At 47.1% G+C, this 19,998-nt stretch overlaps 1 protein-coding gene across 2 annotated transcripts in view; it reads left to right on the top strand.

Annotated features, from left to right (window-relative positions):
- Positions 1 to 19,998, top strand: part of Grap2 (GRB2 related adaptor protein 2) — a 64,670-nt gene that overhangs the window by 35,027 nt on the left and 9,645 nt on the right. For both annotated transcript variants that reach the window (XM_027928452.2, XM_027928523.2), the window contains exons 2-4: positions 7,714 to 7,805; positions 14,772 to 14,863; positions 17,700 to 17,819. In XM_027928452.2, the coding sequence (XP_027784253.2) occupies positions 7,728 to 7,805; positions 14,772 to 14,863; positions 17,700 to 17,819 (290 nt within the window). In that variant the 5' untranslated portion in view covers positions 7,714 to 7,727. The remainder of the gene's footprint in view (positions 1 to 7,713; positions 7,806 to 14,771; positions 14,864 to 17,699; positions 17,820 to 19,998) is intronic.

Genomic DNA, 19,998 nt, shown 5'->3' with positions numbered 1-19,998 from the left:
CTTATCTCCTCTTCTACTTCTCTTCCTTCTTATCCTCCCCCCTCGCAAACTAACCCCCACCAAAAAAAAAAGTCATAAGCAGGAAAAAAAGGAGCTAATTAAAAACAAAAAAGTCATCCTTGAGACCCATGAAATCTCCATAATCCACAGTGACAGGCAGGGACCCGCGGAACAGCAATTTGATTAAATAAGGATATAAGGGATTTAGAGGGACTCTCTAGTAGTGAAAAGTTTGTCTACAAGTCTGGAAAATATATTTATTTGGCTTCCAAACCTGAAAATCAGGTGCCTTCCAACTGAGGAGATGGTCTGCATTTGGGAATTAGGAAGAGATCTTGAGACCAAAGAGTTCAGAGGGGCTGGGGATCCCAGGTCTGACTGGATTGCTAAAAACTTGGCCAAGGATGTGTGGGAGGGGACTAGCAGAGAGGCAGTAAGAGGTCAGGGCAGGTAAAGCCACCCTGGCCATGGGGTTCATGGGCTGAGCCTCATTCCCTTCCAGACAGGGAGGAAAAAGCAACCCTCCCCTGCGCATGGCTCAGAATCTTGCTCAAAACCCAGATGCCCATTAGTTGCCTGTCATCGGAGACAGCTCTGTCGGCAGCTCTCTGCAGAACAGAAGCAGCGTGAGAGGATGAATTGTTATTTGGGGAACACACCTGCGCACAGGACAGGAATGGATGGGAGACAGGGAGCACCCTGGTGGCTTCTATTCATAAGCCACTTCCTCAGGGTCTCCAAGACTGGCACCAGCAGACCATCACTAATGACTTATTGTTCTCGGACATGCTGCAGAGGGCCCAGTCTAGTTCCATTTGTCCACCCCTGCCACTCATGATGGGAGATTTGTGCTTTCCTGGGGCTTAGGAGGGGGAAAATAATGAGTCACTTGAGGACAAGAGAAAAATAAGAATGTCCTATGCAAAAAAATAATCACTTATGATAGGCTTTTAGAGCAGATGAGAATCTTAGCCAACTAACCAGAAATGTTTTGGTGGGTGTGTTTTGCTCATCTTTGCTTACTTTGGTTGCAATAAAATCAGAGATGTTTACATCCCCTGGAGAGAGCACCTGTCCTATTGAAAGGGCTGTCTTATTCTCCTGGGATATTGAAACAAAAAGAAATGGTGCTGAGTCTCTGACGTGGGAGATCCAGATAAGCAAAGGTTGCAAATCTCCTAAAGCAGAGGATTTTGATGGCTACGCCAAGTCCATGGCTACCTGCAGGCTGATCTGCTAAAAGTCAAGTGGGGAGGACCCAGATGGCCCCACAGGAGCTAGTTGTAGTTGCTGCCATCCCAACTCCCACCCCACCCTGTGTGCCTGGCCTCAGATCCAAGTCTCCAGAAAAAACAGAATCAAATCTTACTCAAAAAGAATTTGAGGGTCTCTATTTTAAAGACTGCAGAAGATGAATTAGAGGTTAATTCAGGAACAGGAGGAGTAGGGCTGGGGATATTGCTCAGTTGGTAGAGTGCTTACCTTGCATGCACTAAGGTCCTGGGTTCAATCCCCAGCACCACAAAAAAAAAAAAAAAAAAAAAAGAGCAGGAGGAGTAAAGAAATATGTACGCCTTATTAGACATTCAGCAGCTTGTTAGACATTCAGTGGCCGGCTGATTAGGAAGGGTCCTGCAAGCAGGGATTCTGCTGGTGTGGAATGAAACAAAAATGTTGTCATTTGAGAGCCCCAAATGTGGAAAGGCCAGTTCTCGTTCTCTTGGCTAGGCCCAGCCTTCCAGCCTTTCTTCCCCCGCCCCCTCACTTCTCCAGAATAGATTGGTTTGGGTCTCTAGAATATTTAAGCAGTGGCTGGTGGGTGAACTGTGAAGTAGGTGTCTATCCTATGCTTAAAAATGTTCAGGAAGGGCCATCTGTAACCTTTCTGTTTCCTGTGCCTACATCCAATTCCTACTAAGTCAGAAAGGCCCCAAACACAGCTGTAAGGTTCAGATAAAAGAAAACCACACAATAGAGGTTTCAACCCAGGATCATTAACCCAGAGTCAAAAGCAGAGTAAGGGACTCGCTTGTCACCCTGAGATGAATAGGGACCACCATGCCAGGATGCTCAGATGGAATTTAAGCTTTAGAAAATGTGTGGGAGAAAATGACTTCTAATTCTCTTCCACCTAAGCAATTCTCTGTTTTATAGGTGCTAGACTCTGAAATGTTAATGTTTATGTGCCTTAAAACTCACAAGGGACAATGAGGACAATCACCAAGCCTATCTAAATAAAGATTATGGGCCTCAGAGAGGCAAAGGAAAGTTAGAAGCTGCAGTCAGCGGTTTGGGGGTGCACCATTGCCCTCTATTGGATTAAAAAAAATCAGACTTCTTAGTGCGGATGTGTGTTTCATTATCTGTGGCAGGATTTGCTAAAAAGTCGTGGCACCTCTGAGTGGGAAATTCATTGATCCTTGTAAGTAGGTCCTGTTGTTTGCTGTCCCTTCCCTGAGGAAAAAGGGACTGTAGCTATAACTCTAATGACAGGTCGTTTGTCATGCTTTCGTTCACTCAGCTAGGAACTGGATGGAAGTAACAGGAAATCTACCAGTAAATGACAGGAACCACCATTCACAGGACTCCTACTATGCGTCAGGGTCTATGCACTCATGCCAGCGACCCCTCAGTGTAAGCGTGGCTGCTCCCACTTCATGGACGTGATAGCACACCCCCGGAAGCAAATGGCACATTTTAGATTCAAATCCAGGTCCGTCTACTCCGAAGCTCACGCTGTCCACTGAGCTGCAACCCTCCCCTCTGGAAGTTTGTAAACCACTAGGGGAAACAGGATAGAGATGTAAACATGTGCAGCAAAGATGGGCAAACTCTCATCAGTGGGCCTGATCCAGTCCTTCGTGTATTTTTGTCCTTGAGCTAAGATGGTTTTTACCTTATTCCATGGTTGGAGGAGTGGGCAGGTCAAAAGAATAATAGTTCTGTGTGACATGTAAAAATTACATAGAAGTTCAAATTTCAGGGTCTATAAGTAAAGTTTTATTGGAACAAGTCTACGCCCATTCATTTACCACCAAGCCTGCCTTCTGGCTACAACAGCACAGTTCGATATTGACGACAGAAACCGCACAGCTCGGCAAGCCAGAAGGATTTATTCTCTGGCCCTTTACAGAAAAGGGTTGTCGACCCCTGGTCTATTCTCCAAGGTGGAATGTTCTATCTCAATAGTTTTCAAAGTGCTTTTGGGAATTGAGAACAGGGAAAACTCATATTTATTTGGCCCCCCATATGGGGATCCAGAGCCGATATACAGGTGTGCTCTAAGATTCAATGCCTGTTAAAACCCAGATTTTAAAACAGATCAATTAAAAAGCAGTTATTTGCATAACAAATTTCCCTTTCCATTTGATAAGGGGATTCACCACAGGGTTCCTTTGTAGAGTGAGTCTCCATAATACATGCTAATATGATTCCATTTACAAATACTCTCTTCATAATAACTTTTCAAGAACATTCCTATTGTGTACAGTGGGGCTTAGCTATAATTGTTTTGCTTTTTTTTTTTTTTTTTCCTGGTAGCGTAAGATTTCCTATTTCTGAAAAGTAATTGAGCTGGCCTTGCCTGTCAGTTCCAAGGCGGGGGATTGCTGTCCCTGATTGTGTCCCAGAGGGGTTTGACCTATCCTACAGAAGGATGGTGGTTCCTGCAGATGCACTGGTACATGCGCACAGTCCCGCCTACTTGGGGGTCTGTGGCAGGAGGTTGGCTTGAGCCCAGGTGTTTAGGACCAGCCTGGGCAATGTGGTGAGACCCTTTCTCAAAGTAAATAAGAAAAGACTGTTCTAAGTGTCTGTTTTATGTGACAGTAGATAACTGGTATAATTTTACGTTTTTTCCTAAGTTTCTCTTGGTAGTTGCAGCCAAACTCCTAAACTGTAAAGTCTTCACTATGCCCTTCACTCCATACCCAAGATAAACTAATGAAAATTACATTTGTGACTAATGTCCTGATAAATATGCGACCAGCAAAAGTTATAAAAAGCAATCTTTCTTTTTTTTTTTCTCTCTCTCTCTTTATAAAATTGCAAGACAGTATGTTATCTAAATTACAATATAAACTGGGGCAAGTATTCAAATTAGAGATCTTCCCAGCAAAATAGGAAGTGGTATTGCTGATTCAATTTAGGACCCAGGCTCTCTTCCACGGGGTCCTAAGCCCGAATCTTTGCCTAGCTTTGTGGCCTTATGCAATTGCTCTTTTTAAGAGACACATAAAATGGAAACCCTGGCTATTCATAGGCAACTTAGGAGGAGCTGACATTATTCAAGAAGTTTATTGCCTGGTTCCATTTTGATGGTGACTATGTTTCTGAACAAATCCACTTTTTAAGTGGAGGTTGTTTTAAAGAGCCCTCTCAGGCCTTTTGTTTTCTGTGTCCTCCATGGCGATTGTGTTTTAGAATTCCGGGAGCATTCCTGTTGGATAGCCTGATTATTTTTCAGGGTTTTTGTTGTTTTGTTTTCAGTGGTAAAAGAAGCTTATGTGGAAATGCAAGGGCAGAGAAAATCGTGTCAGGGCAGTCCTGTGTGGCATTGCCCTGTGGTGAAGCAGGTCTGTGTCACAGAGCTGCTAATGGAAAATGTGCGAGAGAGTCGCAGGGGGCTGGGGAGCAGCAGAGATGGCATTAGGGCCCCACAAATGGCATCATCAAGGAGGCCAGTGTGGGAGGAGGCTGCTGGAAGCCGCTCGGCTGCCCCTGGAGGCTGCAGCTTCTTGCACTGTATGGCAGGTGACATTTCAGCCATTTCCTCAGCCCATCACTGGCAGGGAAAGCACACAGAATCCATCTTTGAGACTCTCCAAAAGGGGGTCTCACTCTTCATCTCCCCCAGAGGTCAGAAGCACTGAAATTCAGGCAGCAGCAAGAAGTTTCCTTCCATTGCGTTCTTGAATTCAGACTGTCATCTGTTGTGTTCTCTGTCTTTCTCTTTCCCTCTCTGAATTGCTGCTACCCAGGTTTTAATCTCCATCATATATTTTTTTTTCCTCAAATGTGATATGAAGTGATGCCAGGTACAGCTTATAAAACAAATCAATGCATACTGAATAAACTATATTAGTTTTCTTTTTCCCTGGTGGTAATTTTAAAACTTTTCAAAATTAACACTAATGGACATAGAGAAATGGGGATATAAATTTCCGTGCCTTTTAATGATCAGACTGAAGACTGGCCCCTGGGGGTGACATAATTTACCATTCTCTGCTACCAGGGATGCTTCAAAGGAGGGGTTTGTGAAGCCCTGTGATTCTAATAAAAAACAGCACACACCTCAGCCCACCTTTGAACATCTCCCCCCACCACCAAATAGCCGCTGAGCAGATCTCATTTCACAAATGGAAATGGGAGCAAATACACTTTTTGCAAAATGATTTCATAAAGAGTGGGCTTGTTTAATTGTGTTTTAGGAGCCAGGATTAATATTATAGGCTGGGGAGCTCTGAAGATGTGCGTGCGCGGCTGGCTTTGCCACACTGCCTGCCTCCTGGGGCAAGGCAGAGAGAAGTGGCAGTATTCAGAGACAAGTTCACTTCTGCCTTGCCCTTCTCCCACAAGTGATTTCCCAGCCAGCCTGAACCAAGCGCCCAGGCCTGAGCTGTTACGTGTAATGGCAGAGAGATCTTCCCAAGCTCAAGGTCACACCTAGAGCATACTTTGAATATTTCTTTTTTCTTTTCTTTCTTTTTTTCTTTCTCTCTTTCTCTCTAATTTATGTGACTTTCTGATATGGTCAGGATTTGCCCTTGTCTCCATTCTGCTTATTAAGGTAAATTTGCATGGAAATGGGGTTTTCAGAACCATTCACCTGACACTTGATCTCTTGAAGTGACCAGTGTCTACTGTGCTTTATATGAGGGTGACCCACAGAAGCCATATCCCCTGCAAATCAGAGGCAAGGCCTTAATTAGGAGAAGCTCTGCATGTTGACCTAATGGGGTGAATCAAATCAGCAAAGACATTTAGCATTAACAAAGGAGGGCAGACTTCTCCTTCCTGCCGAGTGGGTTAACTAGGTCACAAAAATGTTAATTTGCTTTAGATGGACAGATCTTGAAGAAGATGTACGAAAAGTGTATTTGCCTTGTTGTTTGGGAATAAGTTTGAACTGGTGAAAAAGCTCCGAGAGCCATTTGTGACATTTTATTTGACTTCTGAGCTATTTTTCACTTAATACTTACCGTTGGACCGGTAATATTTGCCATTAGAAATTACCTTTGGAAAACCAAGCAAATATGGAAAATTAGAGACACGAACCCCTTGCTATCACCCCGTCACAGTCGGCTTTAATCCTCTGAGCTCTCTGCTCTTTATCCTGCCACCTGCTGCCACCTCCCTTATTTGCCCAAATCTTGTCTACTGGGGCAGAAATTCAAACTGAGAGGACGATGTGGCCCCAGTTTCCTGATCACTGAAAGTCCACCAGGTTTGAGGGTTACTTATTAACTCACTCAAAGGGTTTGAGACTTAGGGAATTTTTGAGAAACATAAATGCCAGACCACAGCTTTCCAGATTCGGCCCTGACAGTAAGCTGTCTTAGCAGAGAATCAAAGGATTTGATAGTCTCGGGGACTCAGCGCCACATTTCAGGGAGAAAAGTTTCTAGGATATGGAACACATCAGAAGAAAGTCGTGCGGCTTCTAACCTGGTTGCTTTGGCTGGAGAAAGATTTATTTCATAAAATTATTTTAAAACATCAATACTCCTTAACTTTTTTTGCATAATACTTTGCATCTAGTATTTCATTTCCTCTCATAATTTTATTCATTGAATATCATGATCTCCATTTTACAGATGAAGAAACTGAGGTTTAATTTCTTTCCCAAGATCAAATGGCTATTTACCAACAAAACTAGGATTCTACCCTTCTCTCTCTCTCTCTCTTGCTTTCTGTATGACGTCTCCACAGATTCCTAAAAAGAAAATTTCATGCTCAATGTAATATGGTGATTGATACATTGATCTTTCTTTACACAGGTCTCATGCATTACAAGGAGGGGCCAGGATTTTAACTCATTTAAAAAATGTGAAAATCAAAATTTCCAAAATGTTCTTGGTTTATGCTACAATAATAAAATAAGTAATTTGATCAACCAAATCTCTCATCTCAAAAACCAAAATGCTTCCAAGTCTCTAAAACCGTGCAGAAGGACGCTGAGCTCCCCACTGACCGGGCCATCTAATTCTCTTAAATGATTCAGATGTAAAAGAGAAAATGGCATCTGTCTAATTAACACCGCCTGGTTAAATATAGTTGCCAAGGGACAGCCTCGGGACAGTGTTTACAGAACAGTCTCCCCAGCCCCTTGGGCCTCAAGTTCCAGTTGATAGCAAGCCTTCTGTCCTTATCAAGTGGAAACAGAGATGCCCCCAGAAGGGGGTGACAGGCCACTACAGGCCAGGCGACAGGCGAGGGGAGATGAAAGGAGAGGGAAAAGGCTGTCGTTGGCCTGCATTTCCTGCTCCTGGCATCTGTTGGTTCAGAAAACCATCCCAGGAACCAGATCTGGAAGGATCCAGGAGCTCTTGCTTCAAACACAAGCCCTGGCGTCCACCTGCGTCCTGCTCTCGTGCCTGCAGACATTCACTGGGCCACACTCCTACCCACTGCTGAGGCTGCCAGGCAGTGCCATCTGCTCTGAGGCCCTTTCCCTGGTGGAAAGGCACAATGACCACCTTATTTCTCTTCCAGCTTCACGTCCCAACATGGAAGCTGTTGCCAAGTTTGATTTCCTGGCCTCTGGGGAGGATGAACTGAGCTTTCACACTGGAGATGTTCTGAAGGTAGGTGATACGCGGCCCCCAGGGAGTGAGAGCTAGTTGAGGTCCCCCAAGTCCTGCCACTGAGGTCATCTAACAATCCATGCCTTTGTCTCTGAAGAATGTTCACAGTTCCTTTTATGAAAAGACGTTCAGCTCCATGCAGGCCAGAGAGAGCATAAGTCACCATCTTATCCTGAGACACTTATGGTCCAGAAGGGGACAGACACCCATCCCCAGGACTGTCCCAAATGTTGTCAGCTCAGGGAGCACAGGGGAGGGAAGAGGTGATTCCACCTTGAAAGGTGGGGGTTGTAGGAATGTGGCAGAATGAGGGTCAGGAACGCAGTGAGCTCAGTGGGACCTTTTGCTGAAACTCAGGGCTGTGCTAAGGCAGGAGCACCCAGGTTCATGGTTGGAGCTTAGGAGAAGAGGTGAGGATGGGTACAGACGGCCAGGGAGAGGCAGCTGGGCCAGACGTGGCTCAACAAAAGCCATGCCCACCCAGCCACTCAGAGGCTCCTTAAAACTTGTCTTCAGCCTGTAATTGAGTTGTAGTGGCCACTTGCTGAGCTGAAGTGGCCTTGGACGTCTCCCACGATGTAGGCACACTTACAGACTCCAAAAGTTAGCCCTTGTTTTTTGCAAAAGAAACACAAAACCCTTCTGGAGGCCATTTAATGGTGCATGATGCCAAAGGCCTCTTTTCTGGCCTCAGCACAATTGAAGAGGCTGTCCCTGTCCTCAGCAGCCCAGATGGGCTTTCTCAGATGCCCAGTGGCACTGGGGCCACCACTGTCTCACCATAGAGGATTTTGTGCTATACAAAGTGGCTTGTCACGTGTGACTTGGAAAGTGTCTGTGGAGGACAAGCCACGGGGGATGGATTTGCTAGGAATTTTAATGCTTACAGCACGAAGCCTTCCCACGGCTCTTAACTGAAAAGGTCTAGTGGCCCGAGGGCAGTGCTCAGTGTTGAAGCTACAAGCTCAGAATAGCGAGAAGGCCGCCAACCCAGTAAAAGGTGGCTTTCCCTTCTCTGTGGCTTTAACAAGGTCCTTGAGGACTTGCCATGTGGGGAGAAGCCCCCCCACTTCTCTGTGGAGCATTGGGACCATGTGATTCTCAGCCACGCTGGAGCGTACCCCACTCAGAAGAGGCCAGGGAGGGACCAACCACTACCCTCATCTTCCATTGCAAACAGAACCCCGATACTGCTCAAATTTTCCTCCTTCCCCAGACAAGTGAAAGGAAGGGAGGAGCCAAAAACCCAACCCTGGCCTCAATTCTGCTTCCCAGGCCACCTCCTGGTTTCTTTTCTCCACTTTTTGGCATTACCAGGCAGAATTCTCTACCTGGGCACCCTCTTTCCTCATTCCTCAACATTCTGGAATCTGCCTCTTACCTGTTAACACCCTTTTATGCCCGATGACTTCCTTGATGTGAAATATAACAACCCTCCCAATCACCTGGAGAACGTGGCTCTGCTAACCGCCTCTCTCCTGGGCCCCCTCCCCTCCTGGGGAGGCCCCCATTCTTTCTCTCTCTCCCTCCCTTCTTAAACCCCCTCTATAGCTCTCATTTTGGGGTGTTCCTTTTCCTCCCTCTAACCATAGACAGCAGCTTCCTGGGCGTACTGCCCTTGGCCATCTAATTTCCCCTCTTGCTCTGAGCCACCTCATCCATTTCTCTGGCTCCACTCTCACCTCTATGCCAAAGACCCACCATTCTGCACTCTGCCTCCTGCTCTGACCTCTGCCTCGAATCCCAGACCCACATTTCCAGCTGTCAGCTGGATGATGCCACATGGACTCCAGACTCACCAGAACCCCGCACCCACCTCACCCCCACTTCCACATCCATGTTCCGAATGTCAGCAGAGGCTGGTCACCACACCAGCAGCCTCAGTGGTCATCTATTCCCCCCTTGCCAATTCTGGTGATCAGTAGCCAACATCTCCTGATTTCCTGTTGAGTGCCAGGACCTGGTCAGGTGGCTTGCAGGCATTATTTCATAACTCAGTAAACCTGTAAAGTAGGACTACTTTTTTCTTCCATTTCACAAGTGTGAAATGGAGGCTGAGGGATTAGACCATGTGTCCAAGTTAACCCCGGTAGATTCTGACGGTCTGGGTGGAGCTTTGTGCAATTCCTACACACGATACACTATGAATATTTTTCATGGTGATCTCTCTCAAGTGAGCCCCACCTTCACTAGAAAGGTGTGGGGTGCAGTGGGAAGGACTTTGCTACCAGCCAGATGTGGGTTCAACCCCCAGCTCACTACTGTGAGGCCCTGGGCCAAGTTCTGCTTCCTCTGAGTCTCAGTGACTCCTTCTATCAGTGGAGGCCTAGCTACCCTGCAAGGTCCTGGCCCGAAGCAGATGCCCAGCAAAGGGTGGCCATGTTATCAGTAGACACATTTCTGCTGTCTGCCTGTTCATTCACACTGTCGCCATGGCCCCCTTGACTGACCTCATTGCCTGCTGTCTCTTCTTTCTTCAATCTTTCTACCAAGTAGTCCCAGAAGGACTTTTCTAGAAGACAAATCAGATCATATCATTTCCTTGCTCGAAAGCATCCAGTGGTTCCCTGTTACCAATTGATTGAAATCTAAACCATCTGGCCCCAGTGCACTGTCCGATCTCATTACGCTCACAAGCAGGCACACTTGTACGTGCGTGCACACACATACACACACATACAGACAACCTTTGTGTACATAATGCCCCCGGTTCCACTACAACACAGCCCCATCTTGGGCTCTCCCCTATGCTCTGAGTGTCATTTCCCTGCCCACGCGTGTTCAGACCACCCTGCCAGGTGCCCTCACTGATCCTCCCCTTTCCCGACTGCCCCAGCAAAAGCGATCCCTTGTCCTTCAGCGCCTCCCCAGCTTTCATAGCACTTCATCTTGAGGCACAGGCTCCACTTCTCACTGCTACTCTCACCCTGTGGGCTCCCAGTTGCCCATTTCTGTGTTGGCTGCTCTGTAAGGGCCAGGGTCACTTCTGCCAAAGTGGGTCCTGCCAACATCTGGTGCATGGAGGGGGGTCCCTCCATCGTGGGCTCCCTGGGAGCAGCACCATGCCAGATTCATCTTTGTGTCTTCCCACCATCAAACATAAGCCACCGCCCCAATAGGTTCCCAGGGCACACTTCTTAAATTGCTGAACTTCATTTCTGTGTGCTCATTTGGAATTCCATCCGAAAGTCAGCCCCTTCCCTCTTTTCAAATGTTGCCCATTGCAGCTGTAGTGGTGAAGAGAAAAACGCAGAGTTTGTGACAGAGCTCACACAATGTCTGAATGAAGGTCATCAGTGCCCTAGTCATCGCTCCTGGTGTGCCACCACAGTGTCTGCTCCTCTCATCCCGAGTCGGGAAACATACCCAGGGATCCTCATGGTCATTCTCAAAGCCAGCTCTCATCAGCCCCAGCAATTTGCTTTAGGGTGCCTTTGTCTCTTGTTTGGCTTCTAGAGCTAAAGACTAAAGAGCTTTTCATAAGAAAGTTCCCCCCAAAAAAGTGTCTGACTAGTGCATCCACCACTCTCTCCAGACTGTGAGTTCCCCAGGGTGAAGGCCCAAGTTCACTCACCTCCGTATTCTTGACACCCTAACTGCAAACAGCAGGTGCTTACAAGAGGCTGATCCGCATGGGATGGTAAACAAGATGGTGGACAAGGAACCCTGCAGAATGACCTGATCTCTGTTCTCCTCGGGGAGAAACATTTGGAAAGCCGAGAATCAAAATCAAACTTTCCGTGTTCGTGTCATAAACCTCCATACCCGTAGGCTCACATAGCACCAGACTTACATTGAAATCTGTCACTGGAATTTTCCAGGAGCTTTGAAAACTGTCTCTTGACCCCCATCCATTTCTACTTGCTTCTGTACTGCGTCCAACTCGACCCCATTTCTTTCTCCTGAAACAGAGGCATAAAAGCACTAAGAGTTAATCCTACATAATTAACTTCCTCTACACCTCTGATTTCTGCCATGCCTCTAAGAGCTGTAATTCTATCCAATTTTAAATTTTTTCCTGATGTACTTTGGTCTTTCTCTTCCCACGTCTAACTTATTCTCAGGCCATGTAACCCAGAAAATTATTCTCTTAGGGAACATTTTTAAGAAGTAAGGCACAGCAATTTCGGGGTAAAACTTCATGGGTTTAGACTGAGCTCCTTGCTCAGGTTTATACGATGGGTATAAGAGATAAGGGGAACCGAACCGATGGAGAGATGAGAGGAACAGGAAGTTACAGGGCTCTGGGCCCACAACGGCAGGAGGAAGCCCTCTCCCCCTCCCCCAAATACTTTCCTTGCAGAAAATGAGATTTTTTAAGACCTTGCTTCTATTACACCATAAAAAGCCTGTAAATTCACCTCTCTGGAAACACAATTTCAGACCGACCAAGCACCAGGTGGTGGAGACAAATAGCCAGCATTGGGGGATAATCTTTTGGTTTCAGGAGGAGGTAGTTAGATGGGTATGAGCCATGATTACTAAAATTACAGCTGGCTTCAGGTCAGAGAACGAAATACAAAGTGTTGTTCGTACTGTGATAAGCCAATTTCCAAAAGGCCTCTCTCACCTTAGTCCTGCTCACTTTTGGATTTGACATTTGCCCCCTGGCCAAACATTCTGTACTCCCATGATGGGAAAAAGGAATTCCAAAGCCATGGAAGCAGTGGCCCAGAGGCTAATGTTCCCGTGGTCTCTGTGTAGTTGGGAGGCACCACCTCTGGGGTTCCTAGTTCTTCCTTTGACCTAGATTTTCTGCTTCCCCCATTGCTCCCCCCTACACACATACCCTCGTCCTTAGTGAAACCAACAGTCACATTTGATGTTTGAAACTATAGAGTTCTCTGTTCTCAGCAATTCTCAAACTCAAATATGGGACACACTTTTATTTCTTCGGAACAAATGATCACATTCAAAACATACACAAATAACATAACGCTTTAAAGAACTTATAAACCCTTCTGTGTCCTTCAGAGCTGGAATTCTCCCTCACAAGAATATCACATTTGACAGATGATATTTTCATAAAGAGTATGTGCTTAGGGAAGGACTTTCAGAGGGCTCTGTGAGGTGCTGGGCAGATATTATTATCCCCGTCTTCAGATGCTAATTGACTGGCCCAGCGTCACATAGCTAGTGGCAGAGCCAAGCCAGGAAGCAGGCCTTCTCCTTCCACCATAGGGCCCTCTCCCCTTTCGTCCCCCTCAGGAGTGATACTAGAAGTAGGTCAGCGTTACTTCTCCAGCACGAGGCTCTCTGCAACTCTCCTCCTGGCTTTTTCTCTGGGAGAGAGAAACCTCTGGGACCCATGACTTCAAATCCATCCCTTTGGATGACTCCCAAGTGCCACTCTGCCACCCCCACCTCTAGCCTGTGTCCGGCTCCCACGTGCACTGCTCCTGAGCCTCCCTTCCCCATCAGAGTTCACCCACTACAAGCTGAAGTCCATGCGTCCTTCCTGCTTGACTCCTGCTTTCTATTTCAGGACAGACATCTCTACCCACTCCATCTCCCAAGCTAGAAATTCAGAGTCATCCCCAAATCCCCCTCTCCCTCAGCTCCCCAGAAGGTCAAAATCCCGCCCATGTGGCTTTCTCAATTCCTCTAAAATATGTCCTCACCTCCTCTTAGTCCAGGCCCCATCGTCTCTTTCCTGGGGAGTGATACTCACCTCCCCTCAGTTCCTCCCCTGACTTTATCCCACCCCCAGCTCATCCTCACCCTGTGATACAGAGCTCTTTCTTAACTCTCTTTCTTACTGTTATTTCCGGGCTTAAAGTCTTTTCCTCACTCTCCATAAATTCCAAGATAAAAACCCAAACTCTTCAACATGGGCCCAGGGGTTCTGACAAGCGTCCCAGAATGCACCTCATTTCCTCATGCCTTAGGAGTGGTTCTTTGGCCACCTAACTTTGCCTGAGTAACTCACTCATTGCCTAGGCAGATGGCCTCTCCCCCAGGCTGTCTTTTCTACCCATCCTCTGACTTTCCTCTTCATCTTAGTCACTCAATTCACCAGGACATCTTCAGCTACAAGAAACAAACTAAAAATGGCTGAAACGATCACAGAGTTATTATTTCTCAAAATTCAGAACTAGGAGGGCTCCTGGGTGGTTAATTCAGTGGCTCTTCGCATTTCCTGCCCTCTTCTGCTCCACCATCCCCGTTTTGAACTGTGGCCCACGTCTATGTCACATTACATTAGAAGCATCTCAGTGGGGGTGGCAAATATTTTTCTTTTATCGGTGACTCTTATTTTCTGAAATAAGCAGAAGCTTCATAGAGCCAAGTCTGGTGAGTAATATGAGTAACCAAGGTAGGTGACAGTGTGTGGGGTAACAGTCAAGAGGGAACCATACAGTAATGAGACAGAACTTTTGGTTTTGCTTGTGCTCTGGCTTTAAAATCGAGTTGACAAATACCATCCCATGTATCTTGAATCCTGTCCCAGCGATCTGTGAAACACAGAATGTGAACACACAGAGGTGCTGTTTCCACAGCTGGCCCCACTTGGATGTCCAAGTTTTAATCTACTTGTTTGGAGAGTTTAATTTTTTGAAGTTTCCTGGTCACCTGGAAGAGAAGAAAAAACTACGGAGTAGCCATTCTTTCCTTCCCACCGTCTGCCCAGATGAGGAACTAAAGATGCCAAGACCCAAGACAAAGGAAAAGGAGAAGGAATTCAGAGAGGCCCCCATGTGCTGGGTCTGGGAAGCCAGGCTACAATGGGGTGACATGAGTGGGTGGCACAAGTGACAGAGATAGCTTGGGGTCAAAGAGAAGCCATATTCCAAAGGCAAGCCCACTGAGTGCCCCCTTCCCGACTAGGCGGACTCACAGCAGCTACCTGGATCCGTGGCTTTTTTACCTATACATCCAAAAGGACTTTCTTTGCCCTGCAGCCCCTTCTCTTGCTTTTCCGTGTCCTCCCTGCAGCAACTGCATCCTTTGTTCTCCTCCCTGTAGATCTTAAGTAACCAAGAGGAATGGTTCAAGGCGGAGCTTGGGAGCCAAGAAGGATATGTGCCCAAGAATTTTATAGACATCCAGTTTCCTGAGTAAGTATTTCCAGCCTGCTGAGATTGGCCTACCCACACACGCTCCCCTTACTTTTTCAGTCGTCACTAAAATTATCCATGCATACCCAAGATACTGTCAAAAATGGTTGCCTCTGGAGATCTCCCTCCAGAGCCTCCAGAACCACACAGCGGAAGGCCAGGGGTGGGAGGAAGATTTGCATTTCATTTCATTCCCTTTTGAAGTTTCCACCATGTGCATGTATCGCCTATTTTAAGTTTTTATAAAATAAGGTTATAAATTAAAATCACCCACAATGATTGCAACTGCAGGTTTCCAAGCATCCCAAAGGGGGCGCTGTTGGCCACCTCACTTCAGAAGGGCCGTTTTGCAATTACCTTCCACCCAAACAACTCTGTCCCTAATAGGGCGGCTGTGGGGACACTCCCTGCCTTCCTTAAAGTATATGTTCACCCCAGCCAGAGAAGAGAAGTCAGTGGGGGGAAGGGAAATTCCCTCCAGAAAGAGGAAATGAAACACTGAGATTGGGCCCCAGTTGTCTCAAGAATTGACCACAAGGGTTAGATAGAAATCTAATCTTGTCGCAGAGCCGGTGGCTTACCCAAACAGCAAAGGTTTGTTGGCACCGATGACTCCTATGAGGTGCAGCAGCACCACCATCAGTGATCCAATACTGACCACTGAACCAGATGAATGACCTCATCGGGCCCTTGATGCTGCCTGGTCATCTGCTAGGTGCCTCCCGCCCCTCCCCCGCCTCACTCTAAGCCCTCGACCTGGATTCCAGGTGCACTGAGAAAATGGAAGTCACCAGAAGGGAAGCTCCCTGATCTCCTCCCCTGGTCCCCAGCCCCCACTTCTACAGCCTCCTGCAACTGAGGTCAGACATGCCCCCCTGCAACTGTCCCCAGCGAACTGCCAGTGCTTCTAGCAGAAATTCTCCCCTCTCCCACATCCACGTTCTTTCTCTCTTTGCTAGATCACTCCCCTCAGCAAACACACATGCTGCCTTTTCTCCCATCTCACCAAAAAAAATAAACGAAAACCAAAACCAAAAATCTCTTGATCCCCAATCCCTTCCAGCTACCACTTCATTTCTGCAAAAGAATCGTGTTTGATATTTCCAATTGCTCACCTCCCGTTCCCCCTGGAGCTCAAGGGCACAGTGAACAGAGAGAATAGCTTTGCAATGACATGGAATATTGAAACCCTGACTGCTTGTGCCTAATGTGAGTGTGTGAGAGTCTTTGGAAGTCTCAAAAGAAATCACTTCTCCAATCCTAGTTAGAGAACACACACATTTTCTAATCCCCCCCCCAATTGCCTGTTGCCCCTTCTAAATTATTTCCTTTGAGCGATAGCTGCTATGGAGGGACTTCTTCTCCCATCCCCACTGCTTCCACGTGGCTATGACGTGGCAGTCACTAGGTCAGCCCTGCAAGGGTGTATGGCAAACTCTGGAAGATCTCCAGACCTCCAGAGAGACTCTGCCTCCAGCCCCTGGGGGTACAGCCAGCATTTCCCTGTGGCCAGGTCTGAAATAAGTGCAGCCCTTCTGCTACCCCTGTCTCCAGTGCAGGTTCCCAAATTCTAGGAAGCATGGAGTGTGGTTCATAAAGGAATCCAAATGCCTGTCAGGCATTTCTCTTAAAGGGCCATGTGCATTAGCCTTACTGGGGGCAGTGATCAGAGCAGCCACCTTGAAGCAATGTCACACCACCCCACCTCTGGCCCCTGAGCAATTACAAACTCTCATTTTGCTTCTTAGAGGTTGAGAGAGGTTTCTGGCCTCCTGCCCTGGGGCTGTCTGTACTCTGGGCCTTGCCCTGAGTGTTCGACTTTTTCCTGCATGCCAGCCACCCTACGTGCAGCCACATTCCAGAGACTGCCACCCTGGCTGCAATCCTGAAAAGGCAGCTTCTCCCATTTGCTTCTTTTCCACAGCAAAGATGATCTTCCAAGCAGGGTGTGTTGGTACCTGCCTACAATCCCTGCAAGGTGGGAGGCTAGGGCAGGAAGATTGCAAGTTCAAGGCCAGTCTTAGCAACTTGTTGAGACCCTCAACAACTTAATGAAACCCTGTCTAAAAATAAAAAATATACAGGGCTGGGATGTAGCTCAGTGGTAAAGAGCTCCTAGGTTCAATCCCTGGTACCAAGAGGCGGGGGGGGGGGGGGGGGATGATTTTTTTCTCCAGCCTGTTTATGTTTTCTTGGTGGTTGCGGTGGGGTCCCAAAGCAGAGGGAATTGCTCACGAAGAATCCCACAGGAGCCGGCTCTGTAGACGCTGTTCTCTGGGGCTGCTGCTAGTCCCGGGTTCTCCATGCCTGCCTGAGTAGCCTGAGTCCCTGGCTGTAACTCACCCCAACTGCCCCATAGAGGAGCCTCCAGCTCACTGAGGCCTCAACCTGGGAGTGAATGCCCCAGGCCCTGCCCAGCCTGCTGGCCTGGCATCCCTTCCCAGTGCCCATAGCAACCCTTCCTCCTGTGCATCCTCTGCCCCGCAGTCCTCCTCCATCTGATCCCGCACACGCACTCAGCAGCAGCGCAGCAGCAGGCAGCTGCTTCCTGCCGTGAGTCCCTCCCTCTTGGCCCCATTTTGGTGCAGAGGCACATTTCCATGATTCAGGGTTTCCAAGCTGGAGAGAGGCTTCTCCTGGAGGGAAGGAACAAAGAGGGCGAGTCAAGAGGAACACTCACTTGCTTTTCTTGAAAGCTGCTTATAGCCCTTGCTGGGTTTCTGAAAGCACCTGCCCCTCAGGCTTCTCTGCCCTCTTCTAACCCTCCCTCCCTTCTTTGTTTTCCCTTACCGTCATGCCTGGCATCAAGATCCTCTTGCTGTCTCTCTCCCGGTAGGTGGTTTCATGAAGGACTTTCGAGACATCAGGCAGAGAACTTACTCATGGGCAAGGAAGTTGGGTTCTTCATCATCCGGGCCAGCCAGAGCTCACCAGGGGACTTCTCCATCTCCGTCAGGTACTGGCCACTCCTGACACCGTCCTGATCCTTCTCAGCTGATAGTCGCCCAGACTACTGAAGCCACAGGTGACCTCTCAAATGTGACCCAGTGACCAGTGGCTTAGGTGACCAAGCTTGGTGACATCTTATCAAACTGTACTGTTATCCATTTCCTTCCGGGAACCTGTGTCTGTAACTCCTTAGTGAGGTAGGTTGTGTTCAAAATTATGCCACAATGATCTGCCTCCCCATCTAGGCCAAGTGGTCCTGAAGAACAGGATTTTATCACTTCATCTTTGTGCGCTTAACAGAGTCTTGCACGCGGTAGATAATCGCAGAATATGTATGGAAGGAAGGAGAAGGGGAGGAAGAATATAAGAACTACTACTTGACCACATCCACCTGGGGTTTAAATTTTAAACCCAGAGGTGCTTTACCACTGAGCCACATCCCCAGCCCTTTTTTTTTTCTTCTTTTTGAGACAGGGTCTCCCCAAATTGCTGAAGCTGGCCTCAAACTTGTGATCCTCCTGCAATTACTACTGTGATGTATGCTTGAAGAAGGGTCAGAGACAAGTAGAAATCCCAAGTCATGGCTGTAGGACGCCTATGCAGGCAGCTGAGCACAGAGCAAGGCTGCCTCAACCCCACACCCTGGCACCCTGCGGCAGACCTGAGAACAACTGAGCACAGCCCAAGGAGTGGGCAGGGAGGGCTGTGACTGGGAAATGTGGCTCCTGTATGGCACCTGGGAGGAAGTAGTGACTCAGTCCAGGCTTAGACATGACACAGCCCCAAATGAGAAGCACGGGGTCTGAACATAGTATGTGTGGTCAGCCTTTCAGAGACTGCATGTACTTGGTGACCACTCATGAAAGTGCAAGAAATAGAGCTGATAGAGGATCAGGAGAAGGCCTGGCCACCCACACAGTAAGACCCTCCTGCCAAGTTCATTGGCAGAAGATTCCGGTCTGAATCATTCAATAGGTTTTGAAAGTCATTACAGCTGTATCACTTCGAGTACAGTAATCTAATCTTAGGTAATAAATTATGGCTACCTCACTCTTTCAAGGAAGTGGATTTTTTAAAACACAGGAAGGACCCACAAATAATGGGTCAACCATTTGTATACACACTTGGCTCTAGGGGGATTGCAAGTAGCTGGTCTCTTTAGCTTTGCTCTGCAATTTTGCCTACACTCTTAATTTTCCTTAAAGCTTTCCTTTTATTAGTTGGGTGATTGTAAACTTTAGCTCAAGCCAATATTAAAGTATCACAAATTCCAATTTCATTAGGTCTTAATTAATGAAATTTTGCTCTATTAATAAACTTTACAAGTCAAACCTATTTTTAAGGGCCCTAATTATGAATTGGACCAAGTAATTTGTTAGATTGAAGGGCATCTCTTTCTGTCTTTGGTTTTTCTTGTCCATGACCCTGGACTTTTTCAGCTATGAATTTTGGTTTCTATTTCCTCAATTGAAACAAATTCTGCAAAATGGTGAGCCTTGACTTCTGCCCAAGTCTTCCCGGGCATTGAGGTGCCCAAGTCTTCCTGGGCATTGAGGCAATATGGCCTCTTGTCATGATACTTATTACTACAATATCTATTGTATATCTTCTCCAGAAATGTAGCATAATATTTTCCGAAGTAAAGTCATTTTTATTTATTTTTACATCTGCTTTCTGTCAGAGGCACAGATGATTAAGAGCTCATTGTAGTTCTTCACTTGTGCTTGTTAAGGATCAAGGTTTCAGAATCTGGAGCCCCACATTACATTCTTTTCTGTGCCCCTCTCAGGACTTGAGACAATGGTCAAGTCATTCTCTGTCTATAGACCCAGATGACCTGCAGCACCCCCAATGTCCACTGCTGTCTCAGCTTATGAGAGTGAAAGGGTTAATGTTTCACACTCTGGAGTCCTTTGACCAAGAGATAGTGGATAAATAATTATAATAAACAAGAACATTTCCCCCTCCTCTTTGTGGTAATAACTATGAGTCAGGCCATGGGGCTTTAGGGGGAAAGAAAGCCTCTGTCAGTGGCCAACACACAGGGAAAAAATCATCATGATTATCACAGGTCAGTTACTATCCCAAAGCAGTAGAGATAGCAGTTACTGTGTAAACTTCAGCTTTGCCCAGGTATGGGCAGAGCCCAGCACAGAAGATGAGAATGAGGGTTAGAATTCCTGTCC

The sequence above is a fragment of the Marmota flaviventris genome, chromosome 3 (assembly GCF_047511675.1).
Source record: "Marmota flaviventris isolate mMarFla1 chromosome 3, mMarFla1.hap1, whole genome shotgun sequence".
Classification (NCBI taxonomy): domain Eukaryota; kingdom Metazoa; phylum Chordata; class Mammalia; order Rodentia; family Sciuridae; genus Marmota; species Marmota flaviventris.
Note: the sequence above shows the minus strand (reverse complement) of the source record. Positions and strands in the feature narration are given on the sequence as shown.